Here is a 23,796-nt window from a genome sequence, read left to right on the forward strand (position 1 = left end):
GCTGGGTCGGACTGGGGATAGGCTTGACCACCTTTCAATTTTCAACCCAGTGGTACGACTCTGGCGGCAGGCAGAGGCCCCACCTCCTCTGCAGAGAGCTCTAGGGTTCTCCCGGATTCCTAAAGGACGGCAAAGGCCTGAAGCAGGTTCTCTGAGCACCGCACAGACCCTTCTACTTCGCGGGGAGGTTCTTCCTGCGCCCAGGTGTTCCTCAGCCTTCCTCTCCTCGCCCAGGAAGAGGTTGTGAGGATTACATCATCCCAACCCGAGCAGCGTGGCCAGTTTTTCCATCTCAAACTCTTGCCCTTGAAGTCAACCCGGATGGAGCACTCATGTTTCCCCGTCAGGCCTGGCCCCGGAAAGGGGGCACGCCGGGAGGCGTCTCGTTCTAGCAAAGAGGCTATTAAATAACCCAGGGCGCAGTTTTTTCTCGCGTTTGCGAGCTCCACCTACATGGGAACACATGGCCACCCAAGCCCGTCGCTGCGCCAAGACCTCCAGCTCAATACACCCGACAAACGCTGGGCAGAGAAACCGCAGCGCAGTCCAGCGGGAGACCCCAGGACGGGAAGGAGGTACAGGGTTCGGGAAGGGTGTCTCGGGGGGGGGGGGGCGGGGGGGGGGGGGGCCTGCGCCTGCGCAGTCGCTAAGCAGCGGCTCCCGCGGGGCATGCTCGTAACGCCGCGCACCCTATCAGGCGGCTACAGGGAGCGCGCCCGCGGCCTCGCCCTTTCTCGCCCCTCCCTTCTCCCCTCTGGGTCCAGCCTCAGACTGAGGCTTGGATACCCGAGCATTCCACTCTCCACTTCGGCGCGCCCCGTGCCCTCTTGTGCGCGTGCGCAGAGGCGAACCGCAGGGCTAGGGCGTGAGGGATGGGCGGGCGTACGTCCTTGCGTGCGTCTCAGGCAGCGCGCACGCCGGCGTGAGAGGGCACGGGGAAAAGGTGGCTCTGGCCGGGGTGGCTCGGTTTCCTGGGGCTATGTAACTGAGCTCGTCGACTTGGGGGTCTTTCTTCGCTGCCCTCGCCGCGTGCTAGCGCGGAGTTTCTGCTCGCGAGAGAGACTGTCCTCACGCCCGCCGCGCCTCTTCGACGGCAGAGTAGGCTTGCTCGCCCGTGGGAGCGTCCCGGCCGAGAAGCCCTGAGGGGGGAGGGGAGGCCATTTTGTCCCGACCGACTCCCCGGAACCGGGCGGAGCGGCTGGGAGAGGCTGCGGAGACGCGGTCGCCGCCCTCGGAGGCACTGGACGCCGCCACTGTCGGGGCTTCCCCGAAGCTGTTCGTAGGTCGCCCGCGCCCTCTCGAGCCTTCCTTTTTCCCACGCTTCCCCGGTCCTCCGGCCTGAGAACGCCCGAGTGAGGAGTTGGCCGTAGTGAGAGGGACCGATCCCTTGGGGCCGCCGGCGGCGAGAGCCCGAGCCGCTCCTCCCAATGGCGAAGAAGACGTACGACCTGCTTTTCAAGCTGCTCCTGATCGGGGATTCGGGAGTGGGGAAGACCTGCGTCCTTTTTCGTTTTTCGGATGATGCCTTCAATACTACCTTTATTTCCACCATAGGTAAGACCTGTGGGAGGACGGTGTACAGTCTCGGTAACTGCAAACCGTTTATTTTACTCCAGACATCTTGCTTCCCGTAATATACGCCTTTGTTTCAGTGATTCCGATTCCAAACGACAGATCCAAGTTACTGTTTGAATCGGCATCGAGCTTACTGGGGCGGGGTCTTCCCATGATTTCCATCCGGTCTTTTGCTTTCGAGTCTCCCACTATGCTCAGTGCCTTCTGTTACAAAATATGCACCATTTAACCGTGTTCCAGAACCTTATTTTTTCAGGCGACTGGACTGGCTTTTTCCACATTTGCATGGAATTACTAGATGTGTGATATTTTTAAAGTATTTATTTCAGTGGTTGCGATTGAAGCAGTACTAGCTATTTGGGAAAGGCCTGAATTTATACTTTGGGGCAAAGAGAAGATTCCATATGGTCATAACTTAGAGTAAACTTGAGGGTTTCTGAGAAGGATAATTAAGGTAAATTAGAAGGGAAAAGTGAGTTGCCCTCATTGACTAATCCATTGATGTGTCAAACAATCGGAGGCTTTTCGCGCTTGGGGCGGGACTCTGGCATATTTGCCTCAGCGCTTTTCGAGACATCAACAGAAGCAGTAATCTGAGGAAGATGATCAGTTTCTGTCCTCAAACCCAACGGAGTGAAGTCAAGTTCTCTCTTCTATTTTATTTGACTCTAGTATTTACAGGAAAGTATTTTGCCAGTCATAGCCCTATGGACTTACAATGCACTTTCACCGTGTTTCAGAATTACTTAGTGTGGTAGTAAGAGCTGAAGAGTGACCTTTTTAATCGAATTTCCCGTTTAGGAAAGGAAAAGGGAAAGCTCTAGGAAAGTCCCTTTTGAATCTGGGTAGAAAATTTAAGTGGCGCTGACGCTAATTGTGCTTTATTAATTGTGAAACCCATCCGCTCCCCAATACATTTCTTAAAAGACACATGGCTTTCAGCATTGTGGCCGTGCAGTTGAACCCATGTTTAAATGTAATTTTATATTGAGATGATTTTAAAAAGCAAGTGCAGTCGTCTTTGAACTCTGGGGATTGTCAAAATTAAGCTGATTTGAAGCAATTTATATAGCGTTACTGAAATATTTGGTTTGGGTTTTCTTTTGTGACAAATATCAGCTGCTTCATTCTCACAAAATAAATTTTACAGAAATTAAATTGGACAAGTCATTTTTTAAATAGATTTTTTTTTTGCTCACCTTTTTTGGGAGGCAAATTATCATAATCCTTATTTCCAGAGTATCATACTGTTTTCTTGGTTTGTCATAAATTTCATGAAACTTAGGGCTTGTTCTCTAACTTGTGGGTTAGAGAATACCAGCACTTAGCGCTGGCACTTCCTTAGCACTAAGTTTGCTTTTAACACTCCACTTTTAGCTGTAGCTGGCTGGGGTTAGGTGATCAGATGGGTCAGCAAATATTTATTGAGCATCTAATGTTGGGCACTGTTCTTAGGCACTGAGAATAAATGAACACAACAGACCCCTTGAGGAGCATTCCAGTAAGATGCTACAGTAGTAAGCATAGGGAGGAAGAGTGCCTAGTCTAAATCGTGAGGAGTTTGAGTAGACTTACATAGAGATGATACCTAAAATGAAGTCTGGGCCGGCGCTGTGGCTCACACCTGTAATCCCAGCACTTTAGGAGGCCTTGGCGGGCGGATCACAAGGTCGGGAGTTCAACATCAGCTTGGCCAATATCGTGAAACCCCATTTTTACTAAAAATACAAAAATTAGCGGGGCGTAGTGGCAGGTGCCTGTAGTCCCAGCTACTCAGGAGGCTGAGGCAGGAGAATGGCTTGAACCTGGGAGGCGGAGGTTACAGTGAGCTGAGATTGTGCCCCTGCACTCCAGCCTGGGCAACAAAACGAGACTTAGTCTCAAAAAAATAATAATAAATAAATGAAGTCTGGAGGACTAATAGGAATTGAGTCAGAGGGGTGGGATAGGGCCTTTCTGGAAAAGGGAGCATAGAACAAATGTATAGTAAGGTTGAGGATTTAATTCATGTGGTCAACTTTATTTATTTATTTATTTTGAGACTGAACCTCACTCTGTCACCCAGGCTGGAGTGCAGTGGTGTGATCTCGGCTCATTGCAACCTCCGCCTCAGGGGTTCAAGCAGTTCTGCCTCAGCTGCCTGGGTAGCTCTGATACAGGTGCTTGCCACCATGCCTGGCTAATTTCTGTATTTTTAGTAGAGACTGGGTTTCACCCAGTTGGTCAGGCTGCTCTTGAACTCCGGACCTCAAGCACTCCACCGCCTCAGCCTCCCAAAGTGCTGAGATTACAGGCTGAGCCACCACGCCCGGCTATGTGGTCAACTTTAACCTATCCTTAGGAACAGTGTGGTTGGAGAGTAGGAAGCAAAACATTAACTGTCTCTACTCCAATCTTTTTGTAAAGGGTACATGCCCCCCAACTAAAACTCAATCCTGTAAGATAATGGTATAATATTTTTGTATTCCTTTTACTTGGGAAGATGTGTGATGATTTTGGATCAAGTCTGCTGGGTTGGAATCTTGTTTCCACAGGTTACTACTAGCTGTGCAACTTTGGCAGATTACTTAACCTCTCTGGCTTCAGGCTCTTTAAAAGTGTTAATAAGGCTGGGCACGGTGGCTCACGCCTGTAATCCCAGCACTTTGGGAGGCCGAGGCAGGCAGATTGCCTGAGGTCCGAAGTTCGAGACCAGCCTGATCAACATGGAGAAACCCCGTCTCTACTAAAAATATAAAAATTAGCTGGTAGTGGTGGCGCATGCTTGTAATCCCAGCTACTCGGGAGGTTGAGGCAGGAGAATCGCTTGAACCCGGGAGGCGGAGGTTGTGGTGAGCCAAGATCGTGCCATTGCAGTCCAGCCTGGGCAACAAGAGTGAAACTCCATCTGAAAAAAAAAAAAAATGTCAGTCGTAGTATCTACCACATAGGGTAGCTGTGAGAATTTTATGGGTTAGTGAGAGTAAAGCACTTCACATGGTGCCAGGGCCAGGCACTTTGTAGGAGCACAGTGCATATTATATTAGCTCTATATAGAATATGTGACTCTTCTGCTGTGGAGGTGTGGCAGAAGATGTTATTTTATGGATTGAACATCCTGCACACTGTGGTACCCAAGTATTTGTTGGTGCTCCGCTAAACAATTTCTTTCTTTTTTTTTTTGTGAGATGGAGTTTCATTTTTTTTTTGCCCAGGCTGGAGTGCAATGGTGTGATCTTGGCTCAGTGCAACCTCCACCTCCCTGGCTTAAGTGATTCTTCTGCCTCAGCCTCCCAGGTAGCTGGGATTATAGGCATATGCCACCACATCTGGCTAATTTTGTATTTTTAGTAGAGACGAGGTTTCACCATGTTGGCTAGGCTGGTCTCAAACTTCTGACCTCAGGTGGTCTGCCCTCCTCAGCCTCCCGAAGTGCTGGGATTACACGTGGGAACCACCATGCCCGCCCTCTTTTTTTTTTTTTTTTTGAGATGGAGTTTCGCTGTTGTTGCTCAGGCTGGCGTGCAGTGGTGCAATCTCTGCCCACTGCAACCTCTGCTTCCCAGGTTCAAGCGATTCTCCTGCCTCAGCCTCCTGAGTAGCTGGGATTACAGGATCACGCCACCACGCCTGGCCAATTACGTAGTTTTAGTAGGCAAAAATTAAGTAGTTTTGGTCAGGCCGTTCTTGAACTCCTGACCTCAGGTGATCCACCCGCCTTAATCTCCCAAAGTGCTGGGATTATAGACGTGAGCCACCGCGCCCGGCCTAGACTCTGACATTTTCATACTTTCAGACAAAAATGTTTTCATATATAAGATGTTGAATAGTGTAAGTTGAGAAAATAAATGATTCTGAGTACAGCTTGAACACATTCATATGTTAGCTCTGTCCACAGGTTTAAAATACCATTGGGCTGGGTGTTGTGGCTCACACCTGTAATCCTAGCACTTTGGGAGGCCGAGGTGGGCGGATCACGAGGTCACGAGATCGCGACCATCCTGGCTAACACGGTGAAACTCCGTCTCTACTAAAAATACAAAAAATTAGCTTGGCGTGGTGGTGGGCGCCTGTAGTCCCAGCTGCTCAGGAGGCTGAGGCAGGAGAATTTTGTGAACCCTGGAGGCGGAGCTTGCAGTGAGCCGAGATAGTGCCACTGCATTTCAGCCTGGGCAACAGAGGGAGACTCTGTCTCAAAAAAAAAAAAAGAAGTCTACCATTGCATTTAACCAGTGCCGTTCAAAAGAAATAATGTGAGCCACATATATTACTTTTAATAGCCACTTCTTTTTTTTTGAGATGGAGTCTTGGCCTCCCAAAATCCTGGAATTACAGGTGTGAGCCACTGTACCTGGCCAAATGGTCACATTTTAAAAAGTAAAAAAAAATTTTTTTTTGAGACGGAGTATCGTTCTGTTGCCCGGGCTGGAGTGTAGTGGCATAATCTCGGCTCACTGCAACCTCTACCTCCCAGATTCAAGCAATTCTCCCTGCCTCAGCCTCTCAAGTAGCTGGAATTACAGGTGCCCACTACCACACCCAGCTAATTTTTTTGTATTTTTAGTAGAGACGCGGTTTCACCGTGTTGGCCAGGCTGGCCAAGAACTCTTGACCTCAGATGATCTACCCACCTCGGTCGGCCTCACAAAATTCTGGGATTACAGACTCGAGCCACCGCGCCTGGCCTACAAAGTAAATTTTAATAATATATTTTAACTCATATCTAGAATGTCATTTTATTGTGTAATCAAGATTTAAAAATTGTTGAGGGTAGGCTCAGTGGCTCACACCTGTAATCCCAGCACTTTGGCAGGCTGAGGTGGGAGGATTGCTTGGGCCCAAGAGTTCAAGACCAGCCTGGGCAACATAGTGAGACCCTGTCTGTAGGAAAAAAAAAATTAAAATTGTTGAGATATTTCACATTCTTTTTCTCTGGTTTGTAAGCTATGCTTAAAACTCATCTCATTTTAGATTAGGTGTATTTCTACATGGATGTATATTATGTAATGAAAACATAAATTTTAAAGAGGCGTATTTCAAGTGATTAATAGCTACATGTGGCTAGTAGCTACCATACTGGATGGTACATGTCTAAACAATGTTAAGTAACCACTTGGTCAATGTGCAGATGACTAGAAATACTTTGAAAGTAGACTACTTTTAGGAATGTGTTAAATTTTACCATGTGACTAGGGTTTGTTGTTGTTGTTATTTAAAAGATTAAATCTCACTCTGTCACCCAGCTTGGAGTGCAGTGGTGCAATCATAGCTCACTGTAGCCTCGAACTCCTGGGCTTAAGCAATCTTCCTTCCTCAGCCTCTCAAGTAGCTGGGACTACAGGGGAGCACCATCATGTCTGGCTGGGTTTTTAAAATCTAGAGCATTCTCTAAGTATAAATTATAATGAAATTTTTTAGTGGTCACTTGAACATCCTGAGGGCTGGGCATGGTGGCTCAAACCTGTAATCCCAGCACTTAGAGAGGCTGAGTTGGGAAGTTCACTTGAGGTAAGGAGTTTGAGACCAGTCTGGGCAACATAGACCCCCATCTCTGCAAAAACAAAAAATTAGCAGGACATGGTGGCTTGTTCCTGTAGTTCTAGCTACAGGGGAGGAGGCTGAGGTGGGAGGATCACTTAAGTCCAGGAATTCAAGGGTGCGGTGAGCTTGGATCACGCCACTGCACTCCGGCCTGGGTGACAGAGCAAGACTCTGTGTGAAAAAACAAAAACAACATCCCGAGGTTTGTATGGAAGTAGTTATCTTGCAGGTGTTCAGAAGGACCTGACTGCCAAAATAAGGCAGGCCCTCATTATTTTAGGTGCGGTCATTTAAATTTCTTATTGGCTATTGGTTTTTTGAAGAAATAATTTTTATAGATTTATAGGATGGTGTTCACAAAGACTACTGTATTTGAATTTTTCTATATATTTTCAATTCTCATACATCCATATTAGAAATTATGTGTTATATAAATGGTCAGATTTATTGGAGACTGCTGCAAAGAACAAATTACTGGTATGTTATACTCAACCAATTTCAAAACGCATCCAAGGGCACCAGAATATAAGTTGCACAAGGGCAGAAGTCTTTGTCTTTTTTTTTTTCCCCTCGTATGCTAAACACCTGGAAGAGTACCTGCACTTAATGGATGCACCATAAATAATTAATGAAGGCAGGCAGGTAGGCAGACAGGTGGTACAATCAAGATCCTCTTAATACGAATTGGCGGTAGCTTATTTAAAATTTTTCCTTTTTACCTACTTTCTGATCATTATATGAAGTATATTGGGATCGGACTTATGAATGTTAGCTGTGACCAGACGCAGTGCGTCACGCCTGTAATCCAGCACTTTGGGAGGCTGAGGCAGGTGGATCAGCAGAGGTCAGGAGTTCAAGACCAGCCTGGCCAACACGGTGAAACCCCATCTCTACTAAAAATACAGAAATTAGCCAGGCATGGTAGTGCGTGCCTGTTGCCCCAGCTACTTGGGAGGCTGTGAGGCAGAATTGCTTGAACCCAGGAGGTGGAGATTGCAGTGAGCCGAGTACATGCCACTGCACTCGAACCTGGGCGACAAGAGTGAGACTCTGACTCAAAAAAAAAAAAAAAAAAAAAAAGGAATATTAACTGTTTGGCTTAATAGGGCAAGACTGCTCTTAGAAATTGGAAGGTTGGGGCCGGGTGCAATGGCTCACGCCTGTAATCCCAGCACTTTGGGAGGCCAAGGCAAGCAGATCACCTAAGGTCAGAGTTCGAGACCAGCCTGGCCAGCGTGGTGAAACCCTGTCTCTACCAAAAATACAAAATTAGCCGGGCGTGGTGGCGCATGCCTGTAATCCCAGCTACTCGGGAGGCTGAGGCAGGAGAATCGGTGGAGAATCGCTTGAACCTGGGGGGTGGAGGTTGCGGTGAGCCAAGATCGCGCCATTGTACTCCAACCTGGGCAACAAGAGCAAAACTCCGTCTCAAAAAAAATAAATAAAGAAAAAGAAAAAAATTGAAAGGTTTGAAAAGTAGTCTTAAGAGAGTTACAACTTTTGGATGAGAAGATTTCAGTTGCTGATTTGACCATAACCATCTTGGTAGTATGAGCTCAGGAATGCATTACTTAGTGATGGGGGAATTACAAGTTCAAAGCACAGGTTTTTAGTGGGCTGTTTATATACTGGATGTGCCACCTTTCAGTGTCATTAATCCTTTCTCCACCACTAGGCTTATTCCTTTTTTCACAGGGAATATTTTTCATTGGGAATTGGAGTCTCTGGGTTCCATGTAAGAAATGAAGTTGGTAAAGCCTCTTATCCCTAAGAGAGGTATAATATATACATTTTGTCGTCAGGATGATTCTGCTAAGTTTTAAAAGAGTAGGTTGGTTCCACTAATCTGCATTTTAGAAATGATTGATTATGCTGGGTGCTGTGGCTCACATCTATATTTCCAGCACTTTGGGAGGCTGAGGCAGGAGGATAGCTTGAGCTCAGGGGTTCGAGACCAGCCTGGGCAACGTAGCGAGACCCCGTCTCTACAAAAAAAAAAAAAGCTTTTAAATAAAAAATTAGCTGGGTGTGGTGGTGCATACTTGTAGTCTAAGCTATTCAGGAGGCTGAGATGGGAGGATCACTTGAGTCCAGGAGTTTGAAGCTACAGTGAGCTATGATTGTACCATCTCACTCCAACCTGGATGACAGAGTGAGATTCTATCTTTAAAAACCCCAAAAAACTATCCAGAGTGCTTGCCTCGGCAGCATATATAGTAAAGGTGGAACGATACAGAGAAGATTAGTATGGTCCTTGTGCAAGGATGATGTGCAAATTTGTGAAGTGTTTCATAATTACTATTTTAAAAAAAAGCTGACCAGGCTCAGTGGCTCACAGCTGTCTGTAATCCCAGCACTTTGGGTGGCTGAGGCGGGCGGATCACGAGGTCAGAAGATCGAGACCATCCTGGCTAACATGGTGAAACCCTGTCTCTACTAAAAATACAAAAAAATTAGCTGGGCGTGGTGGCGGGCACCTGTAGTCCCAGCTACTCGGGAGGCTGAGGCAGGAGAATGGCGTGAACCCGGGAGGTGGAGCTTGCAGTGAACCGAGATTGCGCCACTGCACTCCAACCTGGGCGACAGCGAGACTGTCTCAAAAAAAAAAAAAAAAAAAAAGCCTATGTAGGTATTTCTCCAAAGAAGATAAGCAGATGCCCAATAAGCACATGGAAAGATGTTCAGCATCACTAATAATTAGGGAAATGCAAATCAAAACCACAATGAGATGTTATTTTGTGACCATTTAGGATAGTTATAACAATAATAACAAAAGACAAAAACAAGTGATAAGGTTGTAGAGAAATTGGAACCTTGGTGCACTGCTGGTGGGAATGTGAAATGGTGCAGCCACAGTGAGAAACAATAGGGTGGTTTCTCAAAAAATTAAAAAGGAAATTACCATATGATCTAGTGATCTCACTTCAAGTTATATCCAGGATAATTTAAATCAAAGATTCAAACAGGGCCAGGCAAGGTGGCTCATGCTTGTAAATCCCAGCACTTTAGGAGGCCAGATCACTTGGGCTCAGGAGTTCAAGACCAGCCTGGGCAACATGGTGAGATCCTGTCTCTACCAAGAAACCCCCCAAAATTAGCTGTACATGGTGGTGCATGCCTCTAGTACCAGCTACTTGGGAGGCTGAGGCAAGAGGATCACTTGAACCCAGGAAGCGGAGGTTGCAGTGAGCTGATAATCGTGCCACTGTGCTCCAGCCTGGGTGACAGAGCAAGACCCTGTCTCAAAACAACAACAAAAAAGACTCAAACAGCTATTTTCACACCAGCGTTCATAGCAGCATTATTCACAATAGTTGAAAGGTGGAAACAACTCTCATATTCATCAGTGGATGAATGGATAAACAAAATGTGTGGTATACACATAAAATGGAATATTATTCAGCCTTAAAAGGGAGGGAAATTCTAACATACTGCCACATGGGTGCACCTTGAAAATAGTTTACTAAGTAAAATGAGTTGGACACAAAAGGACAAATAATGTGCGAGGTACCTGTAGTAGACAAATTAGTGAAATAGTGGTTACTAGGGCCTGGGGGACAGGATAATGGGGAGTTATTGCTTAATGAGCACAGTTTTAGTTTGGGAGGATGAAAAAGTTCCAGAGAGGAATAGTGGTGATGGTTGTATAACAGTGTTAATTTAATGCCACTGAATTGTACACTTAAAAATGTTTGAAATGCATGAAAAGACAAATACTATGTGGTTTCATTTATATGGATATGAGGCTATCTAAAGTCAAATTCATAGAAACAGAAAGAATGGTGATTACCAGGGACTGGGGAAGAAGGAAATAGGAAGGTGTTTAATGAGTATAAAACAGTGCATTACAGTTTTGCAAAATGAAAAGGCTCTGGAGATCTGTTGCACAATGGTGTGATATACTTAACACCTACTGAACTGTACACATTAAAAATGGTTAAGGTGGCAAATTTAATGTTATGTTTTATGCTGTATTTTAAAAAACGGTTTAAATGCTAAATGTTTTAGATATATTTTCCCCACCGCCCAACAAAACCCAAAAAACTAACACTTGACCCAGCTCTCCTAAAAGCATTTGAATGTAGACAGCCCCTCCTGTTCCAGGTGTTAGCTACTGTTAACTAGTGGTTGTGAATCAAGAGGATCCTTTATGGTACTTTCCCATGCTTTAGTATCACTGGTCTGTACTTTCAGATGTTGAAGGCAGATGTGTCTTTTTGTTGTCTGTATCTACATAGACCTTCTTGGAATGTTAGAATCACAGAATGTTAGTGCAAGAATGAACCCTTAAATGAATTTTCGAAGTGGGAAAACTGAGACTGGTGAGGTGAAGTAACTTCTAGAAGGCCAAAAGGCCACATGGCTAATTAGTTTTTTTTTTTTTTTTTTTTTGAGACAGAGTTTCACTTTTGTTCCCGAGGCTGGAGTGCAGTCAATCTCCGATCTCCGCTCACTGCTCACTGCAAGTTCCACTTCCCGGGTTCAAATGATTCTCCTTCCTCAGCCTGCCAAGTAGCTGGGATTACAGGCATGCGCCACCATGCCCGGCTAATTTTTGTATTTTTAGTAGAGATGGGGTTTGGCCCTGTTGACCAGGCTGGTCTCAAACTCCTGACTTCAGGTGATCTGCCCGCCTCGACCTCCCAAAGTGCTGGGATTACAGGCATGAGCTATCGTGCCTGGCCAGGAGTTTTTATAAGAATCCACAGCCAATCTTATTCATAATCACATTGCTCATTCTGAGAATTTCATTGTTGTGTGTAAAAAAATCAATGATAGTCTTCCTGCTCATCAATTTCAATTTGAAAAGTAGAGTTGCTGTGGTTTTGTTTTTTTGTTTTTTTGTTTTTTTGGAGGGGCAAGAATAAGGAAGTAACAAGTCTTAGAATAAAATATCAAGAATTTTGTTCAGGTTACTTGTCCTTTGCCAACTTAGAGCATAATAGAGAAGAGCCGATGTGAGGGATAATTATTTTCTTTTCAAGGATTGTGGTGGATAGTGATACACAAGCACGGCAAAGGAAATACCGCCATTCTTGTTTTGTTTGCAGAAGGGAGAGACCGATAGGAGAAATATTGGCAATCTCTTTCAACTTTTAGTAGTAGAAGGTTGCCCAGGCAGAGCTGTCGCAGTAGTTGTAAACAGAGGAGTAGGAGCTTGTTGAGTGTTGATTTACAAATAAGAGACCATTATTTAGCACAAAGTATGAATTGTATGATTAGCTGAAGAGATTTGTATGGGGAAACTATTGAGATGGTTAAGTCATAAAGGAGAAGTTTAATTTTTATTTGATTTGATTTTTGTAGAGACAGGGTCTTGCTATGTTTCCTAGACTGGATCGAATTCCTGGGCTCAAGCAGTCTTCCTGCCTCAACCTCTCAAGCCACCAAGGCCAGCTTTTTAAAACTTTATTTTATATATAAAAAGAAAGTTTAAAGGAGTTACAAAGGATGTTGAGGTTAACAGGACATTATCTGAACCCAGAAGACTAAAAGTCTTGTAAAAGTCATAGAAGTGGTTCCTTCAAATGGATGAATAATTGAGGGTTTATGAAATTAGTTCATTAACTTTGGATTGTAAGAAAAGGAATTTGAGGCCCGGTGCGGTGGCTCATGCCTGTAATCCCAGCACTTTGGGAGGTTGAGGCCGGCAGATCACCTGAGGTCGGGAGTTCGAGACCAGCCTGACCAACATGGAGAAACCCCGTTTCTACCAAAAATACAAAAATTAGCCAGGCGTGGTGGCGCATGCCTGTAATCCCAGCTAGTCAGGAAGGCTGAGGCAGGAGAATTGCTTGAACCCAGGAGGCAGAGGTTGTGGTGAGCCAAGATCACATCATTGTACTCCACCCTGAGCAACAAGAGCGAAACTCCGTCTCAAAGAAAAAAAAAAGGGAGTTTGAAAAGTTGATTAGAATAAAATTTTAGTGCAGAAAACTCAGTCTTAAGGGAAATCTGAAATGAGAAAAACGTTTTTATTTGAAGGCAGTGCAATGTATTTTGGGTTGCAAGCATAAATGATTGCTTGATGTTTATTATTCTTTCCAGAGCTGAAAAATAATATTTTTGAGGAAAACAGCATCTATTGATGGAATGCTACATTTCTTTTTTTATTTATTTATTATTTACTATTGATTAAAAAAAACTAACAGAGACGGGGTCTCGCCGTGTTACCCAGGCTGGTTTCAAACTCCTGGGCTCAATCAGTACTCCTGCCTCAGCCTCCCAGAGTGCTGGGATTTATAGGTGGGAGCCACCACGCCTGGCCTAGAATGCTGTGTTTCAAATATGAACCAGAAACAGAGCTTCCAAGGTTGTAAAACATTAGAAAATGGAAAAACCATTATTCTGGAGACCCAAAAAGTACATAATATGAAAATTAGAACAAAGAACAGTGTTGATTTGTTTCTTTCATATAATTAGCAATGCTTCTGTACAGACTTTTTTGAATTGAAATTTTAATTAAGATAATTGTAATTTCTTCTGTAGTTGTAAAAGATAATACAAAGGGATCTCTTGTACACTTTGCCTAGTTTCTCCCAATGGTAACAGTTTTGGGAAACTTATAACATCACAACCAGAATGTTGACATCTGGTGTAATACACCAGCTTTATTAAAATTTCCCCAGTTTTATTTTTATTCATTTGTGTGTATATTAAATTTGGCACAATTTTGTCACTCATATAGGTTCATGTATCCACCACCATAGTCAATTTACAACAGTTCCAAGAAACAAGGACCCTTCATGTTCTTTTATAATCGTAGCCTCCCGATATTTCTACACTCCAAATCTTGGTAACTATGAAACTGTCCTCCGTTTCTAAAATTTTGTCATTTTCCAAATGTTATATAAATGGAATCATATAGAATGTAACCTTATGGGATTGGCTCCCTCCCACCCCCCAACTCAGTATAATTCCCTGGAGATTAATCCAAGTTGTGTGTATCATTAGGTTTTTTTTTTTTTTTTTTTTTTTTTTTGAGACAGAATCTTGCTCTGTTGCCTAGGCTGGAGTGCAATGGCACGATCTCGGCTCACTGCAACCTCTGCCTCCTGGGTTCAAGTGATTCTCCTTGCTTCAGCCTCCCGAGTAGCTGGGATTACAGGCGCCCGCCACCTTGCCCAGCTAATTTTTGTATTTTTAGTAGAGATGGGGTTTCACCACATTGGCTGGGCTGGTCTTGAACTCCCGACCTCAGGTGATCTGCCTCACCTGCCTCAGCCTCACAAAATGTTGGGATTACAGGCATGAGCCACCGTGCTGTGCCCAGTAGTTTTTTTTTTCTTTCTTTCTTTCTTTCTTTTTTTAATTGTTGAGTAGTATACTTCATGGTATGTACCACAGTTTAATCTTCACCCATTGAGGAACATCTGGGCTGATTCCAATTTTTAGCTAATATGAATAAAGCTGCTAGGAATATTTTGTGTAGAGGTTGTGTGATCATAAATGTTCATTTCTTTGGAATAAACACCCAAAACTGCAGTTGTTGGGTCACATAGTAATTGCATGTTTAGTTTTATAAGAAACTACCAGACTGTTTCCAGAATGGCTATACCATTTTACACCCCCATCTTCAGCAGTGTATGAGTGCACTTTCTCTGCATCCTCACCAGCATTTGATAACATTATCATACTATTTTGTACTTTAGTCATTCTGATAAGTGTGTAGTGATAATCTCATTGTGGTTTTAAATTTGCATTTTCCTGATTGCCAAAGGTGTTGAAAAGTCCTTTTATGTGCTTATTTGCCATCTTTGGGAAAATGTCTGTTCCTATGGTTGCCCATTTTCTAACTGGGTTGTTTTTTAACTGTTGAGTTTTGAGAGTTCTTTGTACCCTTAAAATTCTAGTCTTGACCAGGTGCAGTGGCTCATGCCTGTAATCCCAGCACTTTGGGAAGCTTAGGTGGGTGGGTCACTTGAGACTAGCTTGGGCAACATGGTGAAACCCTATCCCTACAAAAAAAGAAAAAAATTAGCTGGATGTGGTGGTGTGCACCTGTAGTCCCAGCTACCTGAGAGACTGAGATGGGAGGATCAGCTGAGGCCAGGGAGGTTGAGGCTGCAGTGAGTTGTGATCACTCCTGCCTGGGCAACAGTGAGACTATCTCAAAAAAATAAAATAAAATTCTAGTCCTTTGTTGGATATATGGTTTACAAATATTTTCTTCCAGTCTGTAGCTTGTCTTTTCATCCTCTTCACATGGGCTTTCACAGGGCAAACTTTTGGAAGTTCGATGAGGTCTGATTTATAAATCATGCTTTTGAACTTTTCTCTCTTTTTGTGGGTCATGCTTTTGGTGTTTAGGAACTCTGTCCGTCATAGATCCCAAATATTTTCTTCTGTGTTTTCCTAAAAGTTTTATAGTTTTATATTTTACATGTGACCCTATTTTGAGTTACTTTTGTATGTGGTGTAGGGTTTAGGTTGAGGTTGACTTTTTTTTTTTTTTTTTGCTTGTGGAAGGGATGTCTGGTTGCTCCCGTACCATTTATTGAATATGAAGGCCTTTCCCCCTCACCTAATTTCATATAGTTAATCAGATGATGTAGGTGTTCTCAAGGTTTCAGAGATCCTGTATGACCCGACAGGAATGAAAATTGACTTAGTGGTTGACTCTTGCCATAATTTACACTGTGCTTTCTGAAAGTTTTTTTTTTCCTCTTTTTTTTTTTTTTTTTTTTTTTTTTTTTGAGATGGAGTTTAACTCTTGTTGCCCAGGCTGGAGTGCAGTGGCACGATCTCTGCTCACTGCAACTTCCACCTTCTGGGTTCAAGCAATTTTCCTGCCTCAGCTCCCAAGTAGCTGGGGTTACAGGCACGTGCCACCAAGCCTGGCTAATTTTTGTATTTTTTTTTTTTTTTTTTAGAAATGAGTCTGGCTTTGTTGCCCAGGCTGGAGTGCGGTGGCTGGATCTCAGCTCACTGCAAGCTCCGCCTCCCGAGTTCATGCCATTCTCCTGCCTCAGCCTCCCGAGTAGCTGGGACCACAGGCGCCCGCCACTTCGCCCGGCTAGTTTTTTGTATTTTTTAGTAGAGACGGAGTTTCACCGTGTTAGCCAGGATGGTCTCGATCTCCTGACCTCGTGATCCGCCCGTCTCGGCCTCCCAAAGTGCTGGGATTACAGGCTTGAGCCACCGCGCCCGGCCTAATTTTTGTATTTTTAGTAGAGATGGGGTTTCACCATGTTGGCCAGGCTGGTCTCGAAATTCTCACCTCAGGTGATCCTCCTGTCTCAGCCTGGGATTACAGGCATAAGCCACCGTGCCTGGCCTAGATGAGAATTTTAACCTTTTATAATCTCATCCCACTCTGTTTTAATTCTTTGTTAAATTGGTATGCAGTGGTTACATTACTATGCCTGTATAAATATTCCATTTAGTCAAGTAGCCTACTCTATTTCCTTTCCTCTGAAGTTAAAAAGTCCTCTTTATTTGATTAATCTCCATCTTCCTATGTACTCCAGCAACCTCTCAAAATGAATTTCCGCATAGCCAAACCACCAGATAAATAATCTTTTGGTTTATATCGTTTTCCTGGATACCTCTCTGTTAGATATTTTCTCTGTCCTGCTTCAATAATGGACTGGTTATTAATTATGCCTGGTTGCACAATTAATGCCTTGGGAATTTCCTAAGTGTCTCTCCTGTATGTGATAGCCTGTTTTTTTGCAATACCTTTCTTTGTTGGTTTACTCCCTTTGAGCATATCATCCTGTTGTAGCTTTTTGCTAAAAGGGTACATGGTAAAGGAAATGTTTTGAGGCTTTCCATGTTTGACGGTGTCTTAATTCTTCCCTTTTCACTCAGTTGAGTGTTTGACAAGGCATAGAGTTCTAGGTTGAAAACAGTTTTCCCGTAGGACTTTGAAAACATTACTCCCTTGTCTTCTAGTTGCTGATAGTTCTGATACCATTCTGATTCTTTATCCTTTATTAGTAGGGTAATTATTTATTTATAGTAGCCTAGTTTATCTCTGGAAGATTTCTAATTTTTTAAATTCTTAATAAAAAATTTCATAATTATGTACCTTGGTAGGTGGGTCTTTTTTTATAAATTGATTGTTCTGGGTACTTGGTGGGCCTTTTCAGGTCCTTCCAACTTTGTTTTTTTTTGTTTTTTTTGTTTTTTTTTTTTTGAGACGGAGTCTCGCTCTGTCGCCCAGCCTGGCGTGCAGTGGCCGGATCTCAGCTCACTGCAAGCTCTGCCTCCGGGTTTAGGCCATTCTCCTGCCTCAGCCTCCCGAGTAGCTGGGACTACAGGCGCCCGCCACCTCGCCTGGCTAGTTTTTTTTTTGTTTTTTTAGTAGAGACGGGGTTTCACCGGGTTAGCCGGGATGGCCTCGATCTCCTGACCTCGTGATCTGCCCGTCTCGGCCTCCCAAAGTGCTGGGATTACAGGCTTGAGCCACCGCGCCCAGCCTCCAACTTTGTTAATTTGTTCTACTGCCTGGGATATTTCTTTGATTTTATCTTTTTACCTTTATATTGAAGGTTTTATTTCAGCTGTCATATTTTTAATTTCTAGTAGTTTTTTCTTGTCTATTCCTTAACCTTTTTTTTTTTTTTGGAGACAGGGTTTCACTCTGTCACCCAGGTTTGTGAGAGTCTTACTGCAGCCTCAACCTCCTGGGCCCAAGCAGTCCTCCCACTTCAGCCTCCTGAGTGGTTGGGACCACAGGTGCATACCACCACCACACCTGGCTAATGTATTCTCTTTTTTTTTTTTTGTATACTTGGGTCTCATTTTGTCTACTGGGCTCAAGTGATTGTCCCACCTCAGCCTCCCAAAGTGCTGAGATTGATTACAAGTGTGAGTCCTTGTGCCTGGTCCTTAAATTTTTTTGTTTGATTTTTCTTTTTAGAGGCAGGGTCTTGCTCTGTTGCCCAGGCTAGAGTGCAGTGGCGTGATCAGTGCTCTGCAGCCTCAACCTCCCGGGTTTAAGTGATCTTCCTGGGTTGAAGTGATCTTCCCACCTCGGCCTCCCAAGTAGCTAGGACTACAGGCATGTGCCACTGCATCTGGTTAATTTTTAAATTTATTGTAGAGACTGGGCCTCACTATGTTGTCCAGGCTGGTCTTAACTCCTGGGCTCAATTGATCCTCCTACCTTGGCCTCCCAAAGTGCTGGGATTTTAAGTGTGAGCCACCATGCCTGGCATAAATTTGTTTTTTAAAATTCTTGTTTTTTGAATGCACTATTTTCTGTTCTTGGAGGATAGCTTATTTGATGCTTTCTTCTATTTCTTGTTTTCTCTTCCTTTCAAGTCCTCCCTTTTTGCCCCCTCCCCCTTGTTTTATTGTATATTTTATTTTGAAAGCCTTCCTCAAATGATTGTTGATTTCAGGCTGCACATTCATAATTAAGAATGAGTCATTAAAGGCCAGGTGTGGTGGCTCACACCTGTAATTCCAGCACTTTGGGAGGCCAAGGTGGGTAGATCACGAGATCAAGAGATCGAGACCATCCTGGCCAACATGCTGAAACACCGTTTTTACTAAAAATACAACAACAACAAAAAATTAGCCTGATGTGGTGGTGAGCTCCTATGGTCCCAGCTACTCGGGAGGCTGAGGCAGGAGAATCGCTTGAACCCAGGAGGCAGAGGTTGCAGTGAACTGAGATCGCGCCACTGCACTCCAGCCTGGGCAACAAAGTGAGACTCTGTCTCAAAAAAAAAAAAGTCATTAAAAGCCCGGTGAGGTGACTCATGCTTGTAATCCCAGCACTTTGGAAGGCTGAGGAAGGCGGATCAGGAGGTCAGGACCAGCCTAATCAACATGGTGAAACCCTGTCTCTACTAAAAATACAAAAATTAGCCAGGCATGGTGACGTGCACCTGTAATCCCAGCTACTCAGGAGGCTGAGTCAGGAGAATCGCTTGAACCCAGTAGGCAGAGGTTGCAGTGAGCTGAGATCCCACCACTGCACTCCAGCCTGGGCGACAGAGTGAGACTCAGTCTCAAAAAAAAAAAAAAAAAAAAAAGTCATTAAAAAGATGTTTGCAGCAGGACGTGGTGGCTTATGCCTGTAATCCTAGCACTTTGGGAGGCTGAGACAAGAGGATTGCTTGAGCCCAGGAGTTTGAGACCAGCCTGGGCAACATAGGGAGACCCCCGTCTCTTCAAAAAATTAAAAAAAAAAAAAATTAGCTGATCATGGTGGTTCACGCCTGTAATCCCAGCTACTTGAGAGGCAGACATAAGCAGATTGCTTGAGCCTGGGAGGTTGAGGCTGTAGAGACCCATGACACGCCACTGTTCTCTAGCCTGGGTGACAGAGAGACCCAGTCTCAAAGAAAAGATGTTTTCGAGGTCTGTAAACATGGGCAGGGCTTTTCACTGGTGGGCTCTGCTACAAGATGATGGAACAATGAGCCTATTTATTTATTTATTTTTTCCACTGAGAGAGATTCCAAACATTAATGTCTGTTGGTCTTGTTTCTGGAGCCATTCTGTTCCTTCAGAGAAAGACTCAGATCACCTGCCTCGAGTGTGGGGAGGAGAATGTAAGCTTGACTGCCTGCTTGCTTGAGTCTGAGCAGCTAAAGGAACTTGGGTGGGCAGGTGTGGGGTTAACTTTAGTTTCATTATACACATTTGTATTTAATCTCCTTATTTTTTCAAATCTCCCTATCTGTAATCTCATTCCCATACTCCATTTAACTTGGTGTTCCTGAGTGTATCTGTTGCAGATTTTCTAGAAAATGAGCCTTTAAATGCCTACTTGGTCTCGAGGGTTGACAATATTGCTATGTGAGATGGAAGTTATGTATTGGGGTGTCCTTATAGAGAGCCCTCACTTTCTGCCTTGGTGTCTGATATCTCTTATTGCTAAACCCTCCCAAATGAATTGACTTGTTCCTCTCTGGTGTCTTCAGTGGGCCTTGAAGTCATAAGCTTCTTTGTTTTCATCTACTGGGGTTACAGTTGCAATGTCTATTCATTGAAATGGCCGAAAAGTTTATATTTCTTGTTTTTTCTATGTTGGTGTGACTTTGGAGAGAAGGGGTTAGAAAGATCTTTCTCTGCTATCTCAACTGGAAGGTGAGGTGATTTTTGACTTCAAATGATTTTTGACTCCACTTTTTTAAAACTCATAACATGTAGTAGAATTGGGTTGAATGATATTTTGCTGTTGTTTTTGTAAATATCCAGTCCTCCTTCAAAATAATGAGATTTTTGTTATTTAGGATAGTGGCATGTAGTATTGAATCCAAGTAGTTCCACCGCTGTCCAGATCAGTGACATTTAAAGGAGACAGCTTTAATTTAGATGTGTAATTCTTGGCTGATTTACTTGGGAGGAAATGGAGTATTTTTGCTTTTTGAACAAAGTAGAAATGTAGTCTTAAATTTCAGTCTTATACTCTTGATGGATACTATTTCATAGGATACTAAACAGCAAGTGATTCAGCAAATTCATGATCTATTAGAGGATTTCAGTGGGTCCTATATATCATAGCACTTGGCATTGAATAATAAGTTACCATTCTTGATTTTTTGCTGGTGTGAAACCTCCTGGTAAATATTTGTGCTTACAAAGTGGGAGTATTGTTCATCTACCTCGTTATATATCTTAGTCTTACATAAATGCTTTTGCTTTCCTTAAATTAGATACTAATGGACAAGTGTATATTTCTTTTCTTTTTTTCTTTTATTTTTTGAGACAGAGTCTCACTCTGTTACCCAGGCTGGAGTGCAGTGGCACAGTCTCGGCTCACTGCAACCTCTGCCTCCCAGGTTCAAGCGATTCTCCTCCCTCAGCCTCCTGAGTAGCTGGAATTACAGGCGTGTGCCACCACGCCCGGCTAATTTTTGTGTTTTTAGCAGAGACGGGGTTTCATCATGTTGGCCAGGCTGGTCTAGAACTCCTGACCTCGTGATCTGCCTGCCTCAGCCTCCCAAAGTGCTGGGATTACAGGCATGAGCCACCATACCCGGCTTCTTTTTCTTTTTTTTTCCTTTTTTTTGTTTTTTTTGAGATAGAGTCTCTCTGTCGCCCAGGGTGGAGTGCAATGGCGTGATCCTGGCTCACTGCAACCTCTGCCTCCTGGGTTCAAGTGATTCTCCTTCCTTAGCCTCCTGAGTAACTGGAATTACAGGCGCCCACCGCCACGCCAGGCTAATTTTTTTGTATTTTTAGTAGAGACGGGGTTTCACCATGTTGACCAGGCTGGTCTCAAACTCCTGACCTCACTCAGGTGATCCACCTGTCTTGGCCTCCCAAAGTACTAGGATTACAGGTGTGAGCCACCACGCCCGGCCTAATGTTTGTATTTTTAGTAGAGACGGGGTTTCACCATGTTGACCAGGCTTGTCTCGAACTCCTGACCTCAGGTGATCTGCCTGCTTCAGCCTCCCAACGTGCTGATATTAAGACGTGAGCCACCGCACCTGGCCGGATAGATGTGTAGTTCTAAAAAATTTAGTAGTTTCTTTTTGCATATTTTAGTGTGGGGATATATATTCAGCATAGTAAATAGGCAAGAGTGCTATGGAAGGTAAATACAGTATCAGAATAGTTGTTCAAACATTAACTCTTTGTTTAAGAGATTAAGCATTTTTAAAACTTTTTCATTATTTTGAAAAATTTCTAACACAGGAAAGTTAGAACACTCATTATGGTGAATCCCCTTAGATCTTCCAGATTGACCAATTGTCAGCATTTTTCTACATTTGTTTTTGTATCTCTCAAGATAGTTTATTTTGCTTGTGATGTAATGTCTCATTCAAAATAGATTAAATTAACCAAGTCTGATGGCACATACCTGTAGTCCCAGCTACTTGGGAGGCTGAAGTGGGAGGATTGCTTGAGACCAGGAGGTGGAGGTTGCAGTGAGCTGAGATCACACCACCGCACTGCAGCCTGGGTGACAGAGTGAGATCCTGCCTTAAAAAAAAAAAAAAAAAAATTAAAGATCTGCATTTTGAGATGAGCATAGTCTTTTTTTATGAACTAGAAAATTAAGTTATAATCCCCCTGCATTTGCCATTTATTTAAAAAAAAAAATTGAGGCTTTTAATATGTTAGGCACCCTCTACTAAGCGCTAGGGATCCAATGGTGAGTAGTATACAGTTGGCGGCTGCTCTTGTCTAGTTTCAAGTCTGGTGGAGGATTCTTAGAACTGCACTAAAATACCACTACTTTCTCATCATCTGAAGTTAGAATATGATTCTCAGTATCTTTGTTTCTTTTCTAAAACATTTTACACTGTGGGAAATATGGGCTTTATGCCTTTTAAGTCACTATTTTTGTTTTTTGTTTTTTGAGATAGTAGCTGGGATTACAGGCATGCACCACCATACTTTGGTAATTTTTAAAAATTGATTAATTAATTTATTGAGATAGATTCTCACTCTTTCTCCCAGGCTGGAGAGCAGTGGTGTGATCTTGGCTCACTGCAACCTCCACCTCCCGGGTTCATGCAATTCTCTTGCTTCAGCCTCCTGAGTAGCTGCGACTACAGGTGCGCACCACCGCGCCCAGCTAATTTTTTGTGTTTTTAGTAGAGACGGGGTTTCAACATGTTGTCCAGGCTCGTCTCAACTCCTGACTTCAGGCAGTCTGCCTGCCTCAGCCTTCCAAAGTCCTGGGATTACAGGTGTGAGCCACTCTGCCCAGCCTAATTTTTGTATTTGTAGTAGAGATGGGGTTTTGCCATATTGGCCAGGCTGGTCTCAAATTTCTCACCTCAAGTGATCTACCTGCCTTGGCCTCCCAAAGTGCTGGGATTACAGGTGTGAGCCACCATGCACCTGGCCTGTGGTTTTCTGTTTTGTTTTCTTATCTTACGTAGTTACTGTTGATGTACCTCCAGAAAGATGTACAAGTTTTTTTTTTTTTTTTTTTTTTTTTTTTGAGACAGTGTCTCACTCTGTCACCCAGGATAAGCACAGTGGCACAATCACAGCTCACTGCAGCCTCAAACTTCAGGCTCAAGCGATCCTTCCACCTCAGCCTCCCAAGTAGCTGGAATGACAGGCACACACCACCACACCTGGACTATTTTTTTTTTTAATAGAGATGAGATTTCTCTATGTTGCCCAGGCTGGTCTCAGACTCAAACTCCAGGGATCCTCCTGCCTCAGCCTCCCAGAGTGCTGGGATTACAGGCATGAGCCACTATGCCCAGCCTAAAAAACTAAAGGCTAGTTTTAAAGTCTCTTGGAACTTCTCTTTTAGATAGGGGCTGATAACGCCTACTTTGAAAAAATTGATAGAATTAAATGGAATGATGTGAAGTGTAGTACAGGGCTTGCACCATAGTAGATACTCAGATATTTGCTAAGAAGACTAAAAATCTTGGAGGTATCCTTGATGCCTCCTTCACTTATATCTCATGTTAGCAGATTCTTTTGGATTCACCTCCAGAATTTCCCTGCTTCTCATTATCTCCACTGCTACCAGCCTGGGCCATGACACCATCATGTTGCCTGGATTATTATAAGTTCTTAACTGGTCTTCTTGCTTCCTTTCTTGTCTTCTACAACTGCTTCTTGACAAGGGGGAACCTATAATGATTCATTTAAAATTGAATTCATATATGTCACTCTTCTACTCCTCTGCTTAGAACCTTCAGTGGCTTTCAATTTCAGAAAGAACATGTAAGACTCAGTGTCCTTACATGATGTCCTGATGCTTTTTTCTTTTCTTTTTTTTTAAATTGAGACAAGGTTTTGCTATGCTGCTCACTC

General features: G+C 43.7%; 1 protein-coding gene and 1 non-coding gene across 2 annotated transcripts in view; both read left to right on the top strand.

Moving 5' to 3' along the window:
* The first annotated feature begins 681 nt into the window (after window positions 1-681).
* The window catches only part of RAB10 (RAB10, member RAS oncogene family), a 107,739-nt gene continuing 84,624 nt past the window's right edge, over window positions 682-23,796 (top strand). The window contains exon 1 of the mRNA XM_009183821.3: window positions 682-1,554. Within this exon, the coding sequence (XP_009182085.2) occupies window positions 1,428-1,554 (127 nt within the window). The 5' untranslated portion in view covers window positions 682-1,427. The remainder of the gene's footprint in view (window positions 1,555-23,796) is intronic.
* Window positions 9,288-9,394, top strand: LOC116270374. The gene has a single exon (XR_004178421.1). It is a non-coding gene; the product is annotated as a U6 spliceosomal RNA (small nuclear RNA).

The sequence above is a fragment of the Papio anubis genome, chromosome 14 (genome assembly GCF_008728515.1).
Source record: "Papio anubis isolate 15944 chromosome 14, Panubis1.0, whole genome shotgun sequence".
In the NCBI taxonomy this organism is placed as follows: Eukaryota; Metazoa; Chordata; class Mammalia; order Primates; family Cercopithecidae; genus Papio; species Papio anubis.